This window comes from Harmonia axyridis, chromosome 1 (assembly GCF_914767665.1).
Source record: "Harmonia axyridis chromosome 1, icHarAxyr1.1, whole genome shotgun sequence".
Lineage (NCBI taxonomy): Eukaryota > Metazoa > Arthropoda > Insecta > Coleoptera > Coccinellidae > Harmonia > Harmonia axyridis.
Window position 1 is genome coordinate 31348616 of NC_059501.1, and position 17174 is coordinate 31365789.

Genomic DNA, 17174 nt, shown 5'->3' on the forward strand with positions numbered 1-17174 from the left:
ATTCTTGGATTATGTCTGACGAAATCGATTCAACACCACCATTATTAAGAGAAATAGCGAGTAATGTTGTAAATCATTTCACCTTATCGAAATTATATTATATTGACAATTGACATGTGTTGAAAACAATGCTGTAATGAGTTCATTACAGCACTATTTTTAGAACTGTAATGAACTCATTACGATACTGAAATATAGGAATATATTTTGAAGTTTAATATACTTTTTGAAGTGTTAAAATGGTATTTTTCATTTTATTCATTACATTCATACAAGAATAATATTTAATAATTTTAGGATTTCATTATATACATTTTCTGAAATGAGTGCGATCTAATTAATTGAGTAGGTCATGGAATCATTTTTTGAGCGTAAGAAAAATTGTCTACTATCGATCGATTCATTCAGATCACTTAGCCAATCAAAAATTTTCAAAGGTGCTCTAGACGTTCTGTGGCTTATCACAGGCAAAGAATAGAAGGGAGATATTCGCATACCTATCAAATAATTTTCAGTTGAGGTATTCACTTGTTATCTCACGTCGCCAAAAGATACCTCTTCATACAACATGAGAACGGTGAGTTTGATGATTTCCTTCGATCTGATTCTTGCTAGTTAAGATATTTGTCTTTGATAAGATTCAAACACTTAGGTCAATAGCCGCCTAGAGAATCGCAAAAATAGTCATATTTTCTTTTTTTTTCTTATTGTGCCGCTTTCTGTGTGGTGATAAATCTCTCAAATGAATTGGCTTCATATCAAATGATGAAGTGATAAGAAAGGAAACAAAAAGGTAATAAAATTTCTTCTCAACTAAATTTTTGTTGCAAGAGTTTCAAATCTTAATTGAAATCCTCATAATGCCACTTATATATTTACTATTTGATGTTTTTCATAAGATACCATTGGATCATTTCATTTTCCAACATACTTTTTCAACATGAAATAGGAGAAAAATATTCCTTTACTGATAGATTGTGTTCAAGTAATAAATTCTTCCTAATTCAATAAAAAAGTTGTGAAAAGGTTGCTATGATTTGAATATTGAAGGATTTCTTAGAATTTCATATGATCAATGAAAGTGAAAAAATATATCATCCCATACTATGCCAGTATTTTGCATTCAATTAAATAATTTTTTTTTTATGCCAATCATTTTTGTGATTCAATTTTTTAATATTAACTGCTCCAAATTCACTATTAACGTCCTCAAAAGATCAAAATTGTATTTTTTTCATATTCTCAGCCTTTCAGACCTCATAATTTCCGAAGAAAATCTATGACATAAAACAAAAAATTCGAATTGCACTATGCTAAAAGAAAATATAAAATTTGCGATGTTAATTTTTTTTCATGTTTGAGACGCTATCGAAATCGAAATATTTCCTAATTCAAAATTATCATTAACAATTTGCAGTTATTCCAGGAAAAAATTTATTTATGTTTTCAACAACTATACAAATTAAGTTGAAAAATCCATTCATCTTAAGTTGTTCATCGCCCTAAGGTTTTGTCGAAAATTATAGGAGATATTCGCATTAAATTTAAAAACCAATCCATAAACCACATGAGTTCTTCTAGCTCGATTCATGAAATTCAAAGGCTGAAAATGAAAGTAACAAATAAAAAAAAATTATTTTCAGAAATTGAAACATTTAGGTATTGCTTTCCGGACGAATCGGAACGAAGTTCTAAAAATTTTGGAATTTTCATTCTGATTTCAAAATTAACGGGTTCAAACACATACAAGAGTTCCATTCAGTGCATGATTTTCTTCATATCAGATTAAATATGATGTGATCGAAAAATGAATAACATAAAATTTTCAGTATTTTCAGCATTTTAATCTGATGGATTAAGATTTCAAGATGTCATGATCAATTTAACAATCGATTTTGATATCTTATTCCGATAAAATTGTACCACATTGAGCCAAAGACAAACTTTGGGAGAGTTTAAAAAATTTGTCTTGATATTAATGCTTATTATTCAACACAACTAAATAGAATGAGACTACTACTTAAAAAATTTGTACGTACGAAATTTGAATTGATAGTAGATACCTATGTTATTTGATCTGAATGAACCTTATCACAAATCTCTACTCCTTAAAAATTAGTAATAATTGAAATTATAATTGTAACTAACAAAATGAATCGCAGAATATGTCAAACGAAAATGAATGAGGAAAGCATGAAGTCGCGAGCTTTTGAGCGCTCGATTATTCATACGCCAATTGCATCTTTGGAGATCAGAGAACTGTATATTGTAGGCATTTGTGGTCTTCAATAGCACAATTGGTGCATGAATAACGAGCGCTCAAATGCTTTCGTCAGTGCTTTCCTCATAGAATTTTTTATAATTTTGAGTACGATGAACAGGAAATTTTGAGTAAAGGATGCAAGCTTGCAAAATCTCAACTCAGTACGATCTGTGTCAATGAATCATTAGGTTTTTTTATCGATATTGTGCTTGAATTTACTGATGGTATCAGCACGAAATTTTGCGAAAGGTTAGAAATTGTTATTCTAAATATACACGCATAATCTTGTCCTGGTAGGATCTATTTCGAGGTAATGTTAAGAATTTCTTTTTCAATATTCTTCTTGAATCTTCTATAAGGTTCTGATAATGTAATCAGGTTGAAATTTTGCATGGAACTTGGTTTTTCATATCTGAACACATATGAGTAATTGAGGGTAATTCATTTCGTCCTTGTATTTTCTAGATTTTTGGCTAATTGATGAAAATTAAAATCTGCACTAAGCTCAAAATTGTAAAATTACAAATATTGTATTGAAATGATAGATCGATCTGTAAGGAGAAAATAAAAAGACTGAAGTAGGTAACAAGGATTTCAAAGTAGACTATAAAGATTCGGAATTTTCGTTGAGAGTCAATTTCAATTCAATATTTCTAATGCTAGGTACTTATATTGATTTACTCATTTATTTTATCAGATTTTCAAATCTATATATTTTCAAATGTCCATCAGAGATCTGATCTATTTGGAGGTCAATTTCATGAAATCTTTTGCGGGCCAAATCAACATGTTGAATAGGCCTACTTATCTATCGCTAAGGTTTAAAATAATTGAAAAGTTACTACTACAGTCTCTTTCATTTGATTCATTCAATTTTGTGAAGATAGTCCCATTAGAAGCATAATTTTTTTTGAACAATATCTCAAAAAGTATTCGACATTCGTAGTACCTATAGGGTTTATAAAAATAATGAACCATACAATCGCATCTCAACCAAATAGAGGAAAAAAAAATTAAAATCTTTTTCAAATCTAATAATGATTTCCAATTAATTTAGAATAGTTATGAATATCCTGAATAAATTTAAATCAATTCAAATAAACTATTTTTGAATAGTTCATTTGAATCAATTCAAGTCAGTCAAAGAGGAATAGAATCAAATTTTTTCAATTTAGAACGAAACTACAAATAGTTTCGTTCATTAAGTCTTTTCCCGAATATTGTTGTGATAAATAAATTGATCTGATTCCTCCTTGACTTTGCTCCAACCCTGTACAATAATATAATGATGTAGGTACTATTGTTTTCAAAGAGGCTAGCGTTGCCATGAGTCTGTAACTCGACAAATAAGCCGGTTAAGGCTTGACTTTATCAGAAATTCTGAGTATGAATGCCATTCTTCATTCATTGTCACATATCGACACAAAAATTCAGGTTTATTGCACTTAAACAATATCAATCACTGCTCAGAATCATTAATACGTTGTTGCTTTTAATCGATTGTGAGCTCACGCGGCACCCATTTGGCACACATTCTTCTCATGTACAGATATTCGTGAATGATATGATGTACACGTTGAGATGATATCTTCACAGGTCTCTATCTCGATCAACTCCACTTTACGGTCATTCAAAATTATTTTGTGAACTTTTTCTATTTTTTTGTCGGTGACAGCCTTTTTTGGGCGTCCACTGCGTTCGTCGTCTCCGGTGCTCATTTCACCACGTTTAAACTTAGCATAGCAATAAATGATGGTTGATTTTCCTGGTGCAGACCCCGAAAACTCTTCATCAAGCCAATATTTTGCTTCAACTGTATTTTTTTTTTCTTCAAAAAGCAATATTTTATCAATGAAATTTTGAAGAAATTGAGTCATTATTGAGCATCATTGGGGCTTTGAGTGCTTGTTCATCTTGGAAACCGCATATTCGGCAATTGGCGCATGAATGAACAGGCGCTCAAAGATCCTGAGTTCCCGTCAGTGCTTCCTTCATTTATTTCATTTGAAATTTTCAATGGTGTTGGATCAGTTTTTTCAAACGATTTCAAACGTTAATTATTGCAAGTTTATCATTCATCATTTCATCATAAGCAATTCCTTTAAAGAATCATTTGATAAATATCGCAAAATGATTTAAACCTGGGGTCATTAAGAATATTCTCAAAAATGAGGAAAGCACTGACGTGAAGTTGGGAACTTTTGAGCACCCATTAATGCATGCGCCCATGGAGACCACTTATGCCATTATACAGTTCTGCGGAATTCAAAGGAGTAATTGGCTCATGAAGAGCTTTCCTAATTTTTTCCGAGGTTTATTGTTCGGAAGACGCTATCCATACGAAATTCAACACAAAGCTTGAAATTATTATTTTTATATATGCTCGAAATAACATAATAACCACCTACTTGGATCCGTTGTCGCGGAAATATTGGGTATTTCTTGAATATTCTATTCTGATTATGGGATCAGCTTGAAATTTTTTATATTATTATATTTTCTTGAATATTCTATAATGATTATGTGATCAGCTTGAAATTTTATTTCCACACTCAAAATTTTATTTTCGTCAGATACATGCTCACAGCAATATTGGATAATTTTTTTTTTCAATTTCGTTCTTGAACTCTCCATGATTTTTTTGACCAATCGCCATTTAATTTGGCGTTAAGCTTGAAATTTTCATTTCACATCTAGAAGCAATTTTTTATTTCGATCGAATCTGTAGTTTAAAAACTATAGAGAAAACAAAATTTCGAATAGCCTAATTTACGGAACCCTTAGTCAAATTTTGTCGAAACTCAACCGTGACACTCGAGATCCGGGAATTTTTTGGATGTCTGTCGGAGAAATATACTGTTTACAGACGGACAGAATTAAATTGGGGGTATGATTCATCATAAGTGAGTAGAACGTACTCGTTTGAGACCATCCTCAGCTCGAATTCAAAAATTACATACAAGATCCGATCAGTCTGAGATTTTACTTGTATGTATTATAGAATAACCATTTCAAACTTGGTGTAGAATTTCATTTTGATATCGTCATCAAAACCATAGAAAATTTTTAAAGAATATAGAGAATAAATTAGGAAAGCACTGTCGCGAATTCTGGAACTTTTGACTACTTATTTATTCATGCTCCAATTGCATCCTTGGAGACCATAGGATATGCATATGGTATTTGTATATGTAAATATGTGGTCTCCAAGGGCACAAATTGTATATGAATGATCCTGACTTCACGTCAAAGGATTTCCAATAGGTAGGTATATCTCAAAACGAAATCTGAAAAAATTTGAGGTAGAATAAAATTTTTGATTGAACTTTTCAGAAGATTAATCATTAGACAAATGAACTGAAAGAAGAATTCTGACTATCAAGTGCATTTTCCTAAAATTGATAAGAAAAACGATGTATTCATACGGTGGATTCGAGAGGACGATATTTGGACAATTCTATTTTAAATAAACCTCTACATCCGATATATGCGTTTCGAATTGTGACAGATTATCTATCTCTAAGTGTGTCAATACGCCTTTATGTTGACCTTCCCGGTAACATCCAAAAATTCGTTATTGTAAGTACAGTAAATATCCAGTTTGTTCAAGATATCAGTTTACGGTTTACTTATCGATTTTGGGTGTATTTGTACTCGGATCGATTATGCGAATTTTTTGGGTGAATTTTATAAATAGGAAGCGTTGTCATGAACTAATGAAATGAATTTCATTCAACACGACAATAATTTTTTGCACTTATACATTGGTATAAGTATTTGAATCAAAACGTTCACAAATTCTAAATGGTTCATGGTAAAAGTGTCAGATGAACAATTCCTTCAATTCAAAATTAAATTCTTCGTTAGTATCAATACTTTCTATTTGTAACAACGATAATTTGTCAAAAATTTTATGAGATGGAAAAGGACATATTTTCATCAGATATAAAGACAAATTAAATAAATAGTAGTAAAAAGTACGAACTAATTTCAAACGGTTAAAGCCATCCAAATTTCTCCTTCGGACCTTTAACATCATTGAAAAAAAAATGGTTAGGCTATGTGGGACAAAATTTTGAAATTGAGCTGTCGAAACATTCCAGATGGTAATATAAATTCATCATAAAAAATATATAATTGTACTTTCAATGACTCTCTGATGAAACACCCTGTATAGTGTGCCTTAGATATGCGAGAACTTTAAATTAAACGGACTCCTAATATTCGCGTAGAATTGGTCAGAAAAAATACACTGATTCTGTTACCTTGAAGTGGCAATTTTTTGGAGTTTTGTGGAAAAAGAAAGAAGTGGTTGTACAATAAGTTTGTTGAGTTTTTGATCAAAAAGTCTTTATCATAATTCAAACAAATGATTTGATATTTTTCGATGGAACACGCGAGTATGTAACATACATTTCCAACACGTTTGCACATGGAGTTCCAGGTGCAATTCCAATTCCAATTCAAAGCATATCCCTCGTTCAGTATTTCCATCTATTGTGAGAATTTCAAATACACTTCTGTTTACCTGTTGACTTGGCATCAGGGGCTTTCAAACGCTCGTTAATTAGATCGGTCACAGAACTAAATAAAGGTATACAAGGTGTCCCAAAAAGACCACGTCGAACGAAAACGGAATGTAGATCATAATGTGCTCTACTCTACTTGGTGTGAAAAAATCGTTCGTATGAAAATCTCACAGTTTTCAAGATATTTGATGTTTTATGAAAATGTTGAATTTTTTCACTTTAAATCCTTTCTCTCATTCATTTATTCATACGGACAAGCCATTTTACATTATAATAAAATAAATAAAAGAAATACTATTCAAAACATAATATCACAAATAAACATGAATTTCCAAAATTCTTTTCGCCGAATTTTCATCTAGTGATCAAGCCTTGAGATTCGAAATGTCGCTTTAGTGAGAAAATTGATGCAAAGAATAGATCCATGTCGCAATCATTCGCTGAACGAAGTGCACATTCATAGTGTAGTTGGTAGGGTTGAACCTTACGTGAAACGTTTCCCTGGATCCCTGGATTTCCTGAATGCCATAGGTACAATACAATACTTTTCGAATCAGTTTTTTCCTTGAATTTTGTTGGATGATTGCTTCAATTAATGCACTGATTATAGCACAAAATACTATACCCACAGGATTCTGAAAAAAATTGTTTAAAATTTGGATCTTATTCGTTCTAAGGTGGTGAAAAAAAACAGGACCTTTTCTGTATGTAATGAGTCGAATATAATGCCTATTCTGTGTGGATTCCGAAAAGGTAAAATACAAGTTATAAACTCATTCAGAAATAAAAGATATTCAAATGTTTATCGAAAATGGGACATTGAATATATTTTTCTCTGAATGAGGTGTATCACCTGTATTTCATCTTTTCGAAATCCTCGCAGAATAATCAATTTTTCAATTCATTATGCAGAAAAGGTTCAGGCCCTTTTTTTTACACCACCTCAGATCGAATTCGGTACAGAAAAACACTTTCTCCAAAAATGGAATTTTAAACTTTTTTTTTAGAATCCTTGTATTATATTTTATGCTATTTTTCAGTGAAAAAATTGAAACAATCATTCAACATTATTCACAAAAAAAATATGATTCGAAAAGTATTCAATAGTACCTATGGCATGAGACAAAGTTGATTCAAAGTAAAAAAATTCAACATTTTCATAAAATATCAAATATTTCGAAAACTGTGAGACTTACAAATAAACTATTTTTTCACATCAGGTAGAGCACATTCTGATCTACATTACGTTTTCGTTTGACGTGGTCTTTTTGGGATATCCTGTATATATATAGTGCTCCTGATTTTAGTTCAATAACTTTGGCGTCGGACAGAACAACTCTTTTCATGAAAAAAAGTTCTTATAAACATATATCCTAACAAGCTTCGTTTTCGATATACAGGGTGTTGAAGTTTGGAAAAAAAATAGTTTTTTACTTATATCACTGGTATTATTACATTCATTGTTTTAATTTTCAAGTATTGAAGTCTAGATGATGTAATGTTTCAAATTAGGTGTCTCTTGCCAAAATTATTCAGTGGCATAGATATAGGGATGCGATGATCCTTTTCCTATTGAAAATCTTTTTTCGAGAAAATTATTTCATTTCTGAAATCAACAGAGCTTCAAGAAAAAAAATTTTTATGAATGTACCATTTTCGAAATAATCGAGAACAAAGCAACCACTATCCACGAAAATCTCCAAAAATTATTTTTAAAATTTTCCCAATAGTGATAAATCAAAGTACAAAAATTTACGTAGTGTATTATAACGCATTCAGATGACATTTAATTGAACATTTCAGAAAAAAAATTTATCAGACACAAACAATAAATAGTGCTGAATTAAATCCCATTTGAGAAATTAATGATGATTAATTAACAGCAGCGGTCCTATCACCGAGCCTTGGGGAACTTAGCCTTTAAATTATCTAATCATCGACCTGATATTATCAATATTCAATCCAAATTTTCTATTTGCCAGGTATCATTTAATTAATCTCGTAAGTTTGGTTAGAAATTTCATCAACTTCATTTTGTAAATCAGGCCTTGATACCACATTTTATCAAATGCCTTTTCTATGTTCAGAAATATTGCACCAGTGTCTGTAGGGAGGTTCATCTGGTCTTTAATATTTTGAGTGAGTCGTACCAGTTGATGGATCGTTGAATGTTCTTTGCAAAACCAAAACTGGTGATCTGGAATTATTTTCTTTTCTTCTACGAACTCAGATATAATACGTGGTGAACTAATATTCATTTATTTTGCAGCTCCTCCTCCTGGCGTTTCTAACAACAGCTATATCAGTTCAAGAAACATTATCAAAATGTTCCAGTCAACTTGCTGCTACAGAATGCACAGCAACAGAATACCAACATTACGTCGACTGTGTTCGAAATCGCATGAAAAGGAGCGCTGATTGCTATGACGACGACGAAGAAGATTGTTCTTCAGGTCAATGTGGGAACTCTTGCGATAGTTGCAACTGCGATGAATGTACAGCGAGAGATTGTGGCAATTCCTGCAACAAAAGATGCTGCAGTTCCTGTTGTGAGTTCAGGCAATGTTCAACAAACCACTGCTGTCACAGACTCTGTCACACTTCTTGTTCGACCTCTTCGTGTAGAAGCTCATGTAGAAGATCATGTTACAAATCAGTAAGGGAAGAAAAAGAAAGAGATATTGTTATCCCAGGAAGTCAAAAGTCGTTATCCAATTCATCAAATGTAGTGACTAATAGGGGTGCCCATAACATAACGACAGTCATCCATCTGCACAACCTCATCAACAACACGAATCTTATCGATGTACCTATAAACTTGAATAATTCCAATGTGAATAACATCACTGTTGAGAGTGCACAAAATGGTTCATCCACCTTTGGAGCCAACAGTAACTCCCCCTGTTGCAACGTTGTTGAACCACGACAATGTGTACCTACAGCGACGTATCCTTTCATCAATTGTTTCCATTTAAGAAGACAGCAATGCGGCCAGTTTTGCAGGAGTCCAGTCGTTCACAAAGTAGCTCAAAATGTTTGCTACAACTCTGCCAACAGTACACCTATTTGTGGTCAACAAGTGATATATGTTCCACAACCCCAATCATCTTGCAGCTACCAGAATCAATGGCCTTTCATCACATGCAACAATCAAATTGGAGGTTGTAATGGTTGCTATGACTACCTACTCAATCCTTTTAAAACGCAGAGATCATGTGGACCATCTTGCTACAACTATGGGATGAACCAGGGAATGATGTACCGACAAGGACCTGTTTTTGGACCAGGGTATTCACTACCACCTCCAGTCATGAATCCAATGATGCCATCTGGTTGTAATAGTTACACTGGATGTGGTTTAAATAACATGGCTAATTATATAAATCCAGGAATGTACTATGGAATGAATAATTATAATAACTACGGAATTTATGGAAGCTTCGCACCACAAGGAATTCCAGCTTATGGTCAAGATTTGGGGATGCAATTACAGGGATATGGAGGTAATATGATGGAATCATTAGGTGGAGCTAATTTAGGAAATATTCCTCTTCCACTTGAACAATTCGTACCTATGAATTTCACGTCTACAAATTCCACAAACATACTATATGGATTACTTACCAACCAGACATCACCACTAAATCAATTAAGTGGTATTCCTGATAATATGTTTGGTCAAGCAATAACTATAGATGAAGAAACCTTCAAAAAACTTTTGGGGGGACAGGAAGTCGTCAAAGAGACAAAAATCAGCGAAGTGGAAGTGGAAGCAGAAGCTAATCCTAACAAAGAAGATGAGGTTATAATGACTCCTAACAATGAAGATGAGGTTGTAATGACTACAACGTCGTCTTATTCATGAGTTAAAAATATTTAAATTTAAGTTTACATTATCATTAATTATGATTTATGTTTTACAGTAACAGTTTGATCTGTGAAAAATTTTCAAGAAAAAAATACATATTTGATATTTTCTTAATTTGGATCTTTTAGAAATGTTGCAAATATTCCATTCGAATTCCGTTGAATCATTCGACTTTTATCAGTCAGAATTAACAGTATACTAATATGTCTATGTGTAAAAATAATAACATTTTTCAATATTTTATTTAAATAAAAACTAAAAACTAGTTCTTAATGCATTCAATTCAGTCCTTCTTCACTCAATGATGTGTGACTAGAGGAAACAAACTGAAAAGAATATAGGAATAAATAAGTTCATTGAAATAATTGAATATGTTTTCTACGAAATATTTGAGATTAAGTATATATCTCTACAGTAATCATAATCATTTGCTAAATAAAGAAAAAAAAAGATAAAATTAAAAATTCATTTAAAAGCACATAAACATGAAATTAAAACATGTTAGCTTCTGTGATAATGAATAAAATATTTTCTCTATTTCAGTATAGTACTGAGTTCATTACAGTACTAAAAACAGTGCTGTAATGAACTCATTACAGCATTGTGTTCAGTTACATTTTTTAGTTTTATGGTTGTCTACAATGACTTCTAAACCTATCAAATTTCAACACACCTCAATTGTCAATATAACATAATTTGGATATAGTGAAATGATTTGCAACATTATTCGCAATTTTTCTCAATTCTAATGGTGTTAAATCGATTTCGTCAGACATTATTCACGAAATTAATGCGTAATTATAAATCATTTCAACATTCGAAACATACAATTCAAATTCCGTAATCAGTCAATTTTCGTTACAGTCACACCAACTGTCAAGAGACAATACAAAAGTCACTAGGATGTATAATCTGCATTTTTAATTGAATTTCGACAATATTTCACAAAACTTGACTGAAAAAGAGAATATATCATCTAATACTCGTTGCAAAAGGCAATTCCAACACTCATGCGTTCGAAAACTCGCTTCTCGTCGCTCGTTTTCGAATTTCGCATTCGTGTTGGAATAGGAGCCCATTCTGCAACTTTCGAATCTATTATCACTTTTTATTTTTTTACTATTCCATTGTAAATATTATTCTACTGTTCTTCACAGAAACGCATTACGAGAAATCATAATTATTGAAAGAGAGAAAATTATTTGTGTTTCAGTGTTATAATTATGAACTGCCACATGAAGGCGTTAAAAAAATATGTTTCCAGTGCCCATATTTGATCATTCGTTCTCCAAATTTCCAGTTGTGCTAAGAAATTTTAAGATTATATTGACTGGTATATGGTGTAGTTTGAACTTAGGTAATCAGGGTGATTTTTATCATGATTTCTGACAATATCAGAGAAATAGAGTTCAGTCCTGGAAATTGATAACTTCCCTTAGCCGTATAGACATCAGTGTAGCCCCCCTCAAAATTTCATGACTTTGTGATAATTCGTTCACCAAATAGAGCATTTTGAAAAAATGACCTAAAACTGGAAACCTAATTCAAACAAATGGTTGAAGACTGTGCTTGTGGGGAATTTTTAGAACGGCTGAGTGTTCTTTACCTGTATATGGAGTATGTACTACTCAACAGAGTTCACCCTGTATAAAATAACATTTTCAACCTCCATGCAGAATTTCAAGCTAATCAATAAATAGAATCATAGAAAATTCAAGAAGAATATTGGAAAAGAATTACCTAATACTTTCTCACAACAGATACGAGTAGTTTGAGACATGGTGAGGAGGGCCACCACCAGGATCGGGCGGACATAGTTGAATTTGGTCACGAATTCATCATTACCCACATTATCCTATGAAACTACATCTGGCTCAAAATCTAGAAATACATAGATTGCGACAAAATGATGTGGGATATACATCTATTTGAAAATCAGCATAAATATCGACGTTTGGTGAAAAATAAATCTTTTGGGCGCTAAACTCTTTTTAACGATTCTTTTTATCTCTAAATTATTTCTAAGACATCCAGCATAACAATTTTTGCCTTGACTTATGGCGTAGATTATCAGTGTTATCAATCATTCAAATTTTATTTTAGAATTCGGAACATCCTCATGTCTAAATTATCAACTGTAAGAGAAGTTACGTTCGTTCCTGTAATCAAGAAGGAAAATCCCTTTTTGCTCATTTAAGGTAAGTTGATAAATTTATATTTTCATTTTAATTTCTTCTCGAATGCAGGGTGGATCAAATAGTACAGTCTCTCAGAAAAATTTGAATTCCCCATACCCATCAGGGGGTATTCGAATATGCTACATGTTTGTTTTTTTGCAAGTTAAATTTTTACTTTATCTACTCCATCTTCAAAAATTCATATCTTTTTTTTTGTAGGTATTTTTCAGTGTTTTTTCTTGTTTCATGATTGCTTTGAATGTTACTTTCATACAAAAAATGATGAACTTTCTAACATTCCTACAAGTTACTCAAAAAAAATGTTTCGAAAAGAAGAATTTAAGTTTTTTAGTGGGATAGGCTTAAATTTCTAAATTCAATATAAAAATACGAAAATATGTTTTCATAGGTTCTAATTGGCTTTAAAAACTAAGCAAAAAACATTAACAAAATGTAACTTAACGGGCTATTATTCGCTGTAATCGGTCCGATAGGTTAAAAAACCGTATGACTGAAAGGATATTATTTTTATCACTCCTGTGATAAACTTCAGAGAAGAATTCATTCAAATAAACGCAAATTGATTGATTATTTGTTAAAGCTCAAAGAGATATGGTGTCATTTACTTTCATTCGATAGATAATAGACACAAATCAATAAAATAATTCTTTATTAAAACAAATTTTGGAAATTACGTCCTTCAACCTGAATACATAGTCGAGAACGTTATGTTTCTACTGTTGAAATGCGCTCGAATATTCTTCTCCAATTTTCTTTTCAGGTTATTTCAGTTTTTTTCTCAATTCTGCTACATTGTGGATTTTTCGCGCGTACATCAGTTCTTTTTTAACGCTTTTTTTCACGCTAAAACTAGCGGTGTTGAAAATCGGATGCCCTTGTCGGATTTTCGATGGCTCAGCTATGGTACTAGTATAGTATATCCAAAGTCACTTGAACTGATCCATGAAAATGCTTGGCCAGATATCCCTTTGAAGTAACGGGTGTTTTTTTTTCGAGGTATATAACTTTAAGTTGGCATTACTGTTCAAGATGGAAGATGGCGACCGATTTAACAGCTGCCAAGTGATTTATTCTCAGTTTGGTTTGGCAATTCATCATGAATAGATTCACGCCTGAACAACGCTTGCAAATAGTGCAATTTTATTTCGAAAATAATGGTTCTGTGCGGAATACGTATCGCGCACTACGTCCATTTTATTTTGTTTAGCGATGAAGCGCACTTCTGGTTGAATGGCTACGTCAACAAATAAAACTGCCGCATTTGGAGTGAAGCTAATCCTCAATAAGTGTATGTCGAAACACCGTTACATCCAGAAAAACTGACTGTTTGGTGCACTTTATGGGCTGGTAGAATCATTGGTCCGTACTTCTTCAAAAACGATGATCGCCAGAACGTTACAGTCAATGGTGATCGGTATAGAGCCATGATTACTAACTTTTTCATTCCTGAATTGAACAACCATGATGTCCAGGAGCTGTGGTTCCAACAAGACGGCACAACATTTCACACAGACCGTTTGGTGACCGCCTAATTTCACATTTTGGACCTGTGAATTGGCCTCCAAGATCTTGTGATTTAACAACACCGCTTGACTACTTTCTGTGGGGCTATGTAAAGTCATTGGTCTATGCGGATAAGCCACAAACCCTTGGCCATTTGGAAGACAACATTCGCCGTGTTATTGCCGATATACGGCCACAAATGTTGGAAAAAGTCATCGAAAATTGGACGTCCATATTGGACTACATCCGAGCCAGCCGTTGTTTTATTGCAATTTAAAGTTCTATAGCTCTAAAAAAAACACCCTTTGTAAGCCGGTTAAACAAGCATAATAAGTCTATATTGTCTATTTTAGATTGGTTTCACCAACTGTTAAATATTTGGCTCGACTAATTCCACTCTACTTGAAGGTCAATATACTTTTCCAAAAATGTATAAGCAACTGCATATTGAAAAAAGTAACATTTGGTACTTGAAATGAATTTCTTCTCTAAAATCTCGCATCACCTGAAAATTTGTCGAGTGCCTTCAATGATAATTATATTTTATAATCAATTGATAATGTGAAAATTTTTACAACCACAACCTCAAATTATGAATTAGGTATAATATCCTCATTATATCATTATCGTTGTCCAAACGGCGTTGAACATAATATATCATTTATATTCAGTTGAGTGTAATAAAGAGTTTACTTTGATCTGAATATTTTTAATAATATTCAGCCTCCTAGCATGTCTGGTTTTCCAATTTATCAATTTATTCTTTTCTTTCCAGATGAAACATTTTGTCTTTTTGGGAATATGCCTTTTATTGATCATCAGTTCTATACCATATGGACAGTCCGATTCTTCATGCACTTCTAATTGCGATGATGATTGCAGCAGTTCAAATTGTTCATCAGGATGTACTACGGACTGTCAAAGACCATGTAGAAAAAGATGTAACAACAACGAGTGCCGTAGTAAATGTGATGTGAAAGAACCCGAAGAACCAGTTGTACAGAAAACAAAAGAAATCTTAATAACACCTCAAAAAGATTCGGGAAGTAAAACAAACAGCGTAAACGATATCAAAAATGACTACAACGTTAATATTAATCCGAACATCACTCTGACTAACACAATAAGTAATATTAACAACATTAGCGTTCCTATAAATGTAACATCGATAAACATGAACAATATACGTGTAAGTACTGCTGATGCCAGAAGCACTCAAACAAATATTACGGCTGGTGGTTGCTCTGGGAAGAACCCACCTCCTGATTGCGGAAGGAACCAAAGGCCGATAATAATCCTCCCATATCCTCAAAGGACGCAACTACCTCCTCCACAACCTAGGGTTATTGTGCAGCCTATAGTTCGGGAACCAATAATTGTCCAGGCACCTCAAACTCCACCGCCACCTCAACGAATTCCAATTATTGTTCCTACTCCCATAATACAGCAAAATCCCGTTCCAGTTCCTGTTCCTGTTCAACCACAACCTATTGTTCAGCCCATACCACAGTACTACTGGTTTTCTCAGCAGTATATCCGACAACCACAACAAACTATAATCGCTCAACCTCAGCAACAAGTGATATACACGCCACAACCTCAACCTTGTGGTTCTCCTGAAGGACTATGCGGTTCTAGTTGCTTAAATCAACCATGTTCATCTCGAACTCAACAGATGATTCCCATAAATTATGGAATTCCCTCATCAACCTGTCAAGGAGGAGGCTGTCCAAGCAAATTCATGTACGCTCTTACTAGCCCTTATATTTCATCAAACCAAGTAGCTCAGTACAGTGGTGTTAATCCTTATTATGCAAGAACCGGTCTCCCACAGTATGGTGCAATTGGTTCCATAGATGCAAGAAATGGACTCTCACAATATGGTGCAATTGGTTCAGTAGATGCAAGAAATGGACTCTCACAGATGGGAGCCTTGACTTCGTACGCTTCAAGAAATGGAGTACCACAATATAATAATTTTCAAAGTAATTTCATGAATCAACTACCAGTTGGAGTAGATTCATATTTTATACCAGATCAATTGTCAAGTTATCAGATACAAGGTGGAAATTCCACGAAAATTGCTAACACATCAAATTGATGTGTGATATTTATAAATAAACTCTTATGCTCACTTCTTAATCATAGACGTTATTCTTCATCTGTTCTATTTGAGAACTTCAATCCCCGAACATAATCTGAAAAACAATGTTTGATTATGTATCATGATCATTATTTAAATTCTTAAAATTGGGACATAACCTCTCCCCCATTAATTAGAAGAAATAGAAAAAAGTTGTAAGTAACAATTTAAAAAAAAATTATAAATAATTGAAAGATTTTGCTTTTTCAAAGTGTGGGTAACCCCCTTATGAGTCAAGTCTAGTTACGCCAATGAAGACTATGGTTTGCATATGTAGGGTACCTATTGACGTTCTCTTGAGAAGAATCAATTTTTCTTCATCAATCTTTCTTGTTTTTAAACTTCTACTATTTTTCTAATAGAATTATAATAATTCTATTTTATAAGTTGAACAATATTGAAAATATTAATTACTGGTATTAACCATTTATTGTTTGTACATCAGGTACAATACCGGTCAGAAAGGTTGATAACACTGGTGGCAAATATGACCTTAGGAGAGCACTTGGCGTGAGCCCAGAGAACTAGAGACCACCTTATACTTCGTTAATCTATGGACCACATCGGGCACAGCTTGGCGATATGTTCATATTAATTTGTATGTTGAATTAATGATTCAAGATTGACTTTTTTCTTCTTTTTCTTCTTCTTCTTCATTCTTCTTTTTTAG

General features: G+C 32.8%; 2 protein-coding genes across 2 annotated transcripts; both read left to right on the forward strand.

Annotated features, from left to right (window-relative positions):
• The first annotated feature begins 462 nt into the window (after window positions 1–462).
• On the forward strand, window positions 463–10925 carry LOC123670613. Its single transcript, XM_045604126.1, has 2 exons — window positions 463–577; window positions 9062–10925. Exons 1-2 carry the CDS (start codon window positions 569–571, stop codon window positions 10655–10657), a joined length of 1605 nt encoding a protein of 534 aa, XP_045460082.1. The 5' UTR covers window positions 463–568; the 3' UTR covers window positions 10658–10925.
• Window positions 10926–12703: 1778 nt separating this feature from the next.
• Window positions 12704–16503, forward strand: LOC123682321. The gene is made up of 2 exons (XM_045620889.1): window positions 12704–12858; window positions 15137–16503. Exon 2 carries the CDS (start codon window positions 15137–15139, stop codon window positions 16460–16462), a length of 1326 nt encoding a protein of 441 aa, XP_045476845.1. The 5' UTR covers window positions 12704–12858; the 3' UTR covers window positions 16463–16503.
• The last annotated feature ends 671 nt before the right edge of the window (window positions 16504–17174 follow it).

Excerpts from the sequence above, each read along its gene's own strand:
- LOC123682321 (XM_045620889.1), top strand. The coding sequence starts at position 15,137 with ATGAAACATTTTGTCTTTTTGGGAATATGCCTTTTATTGATCATCAGT.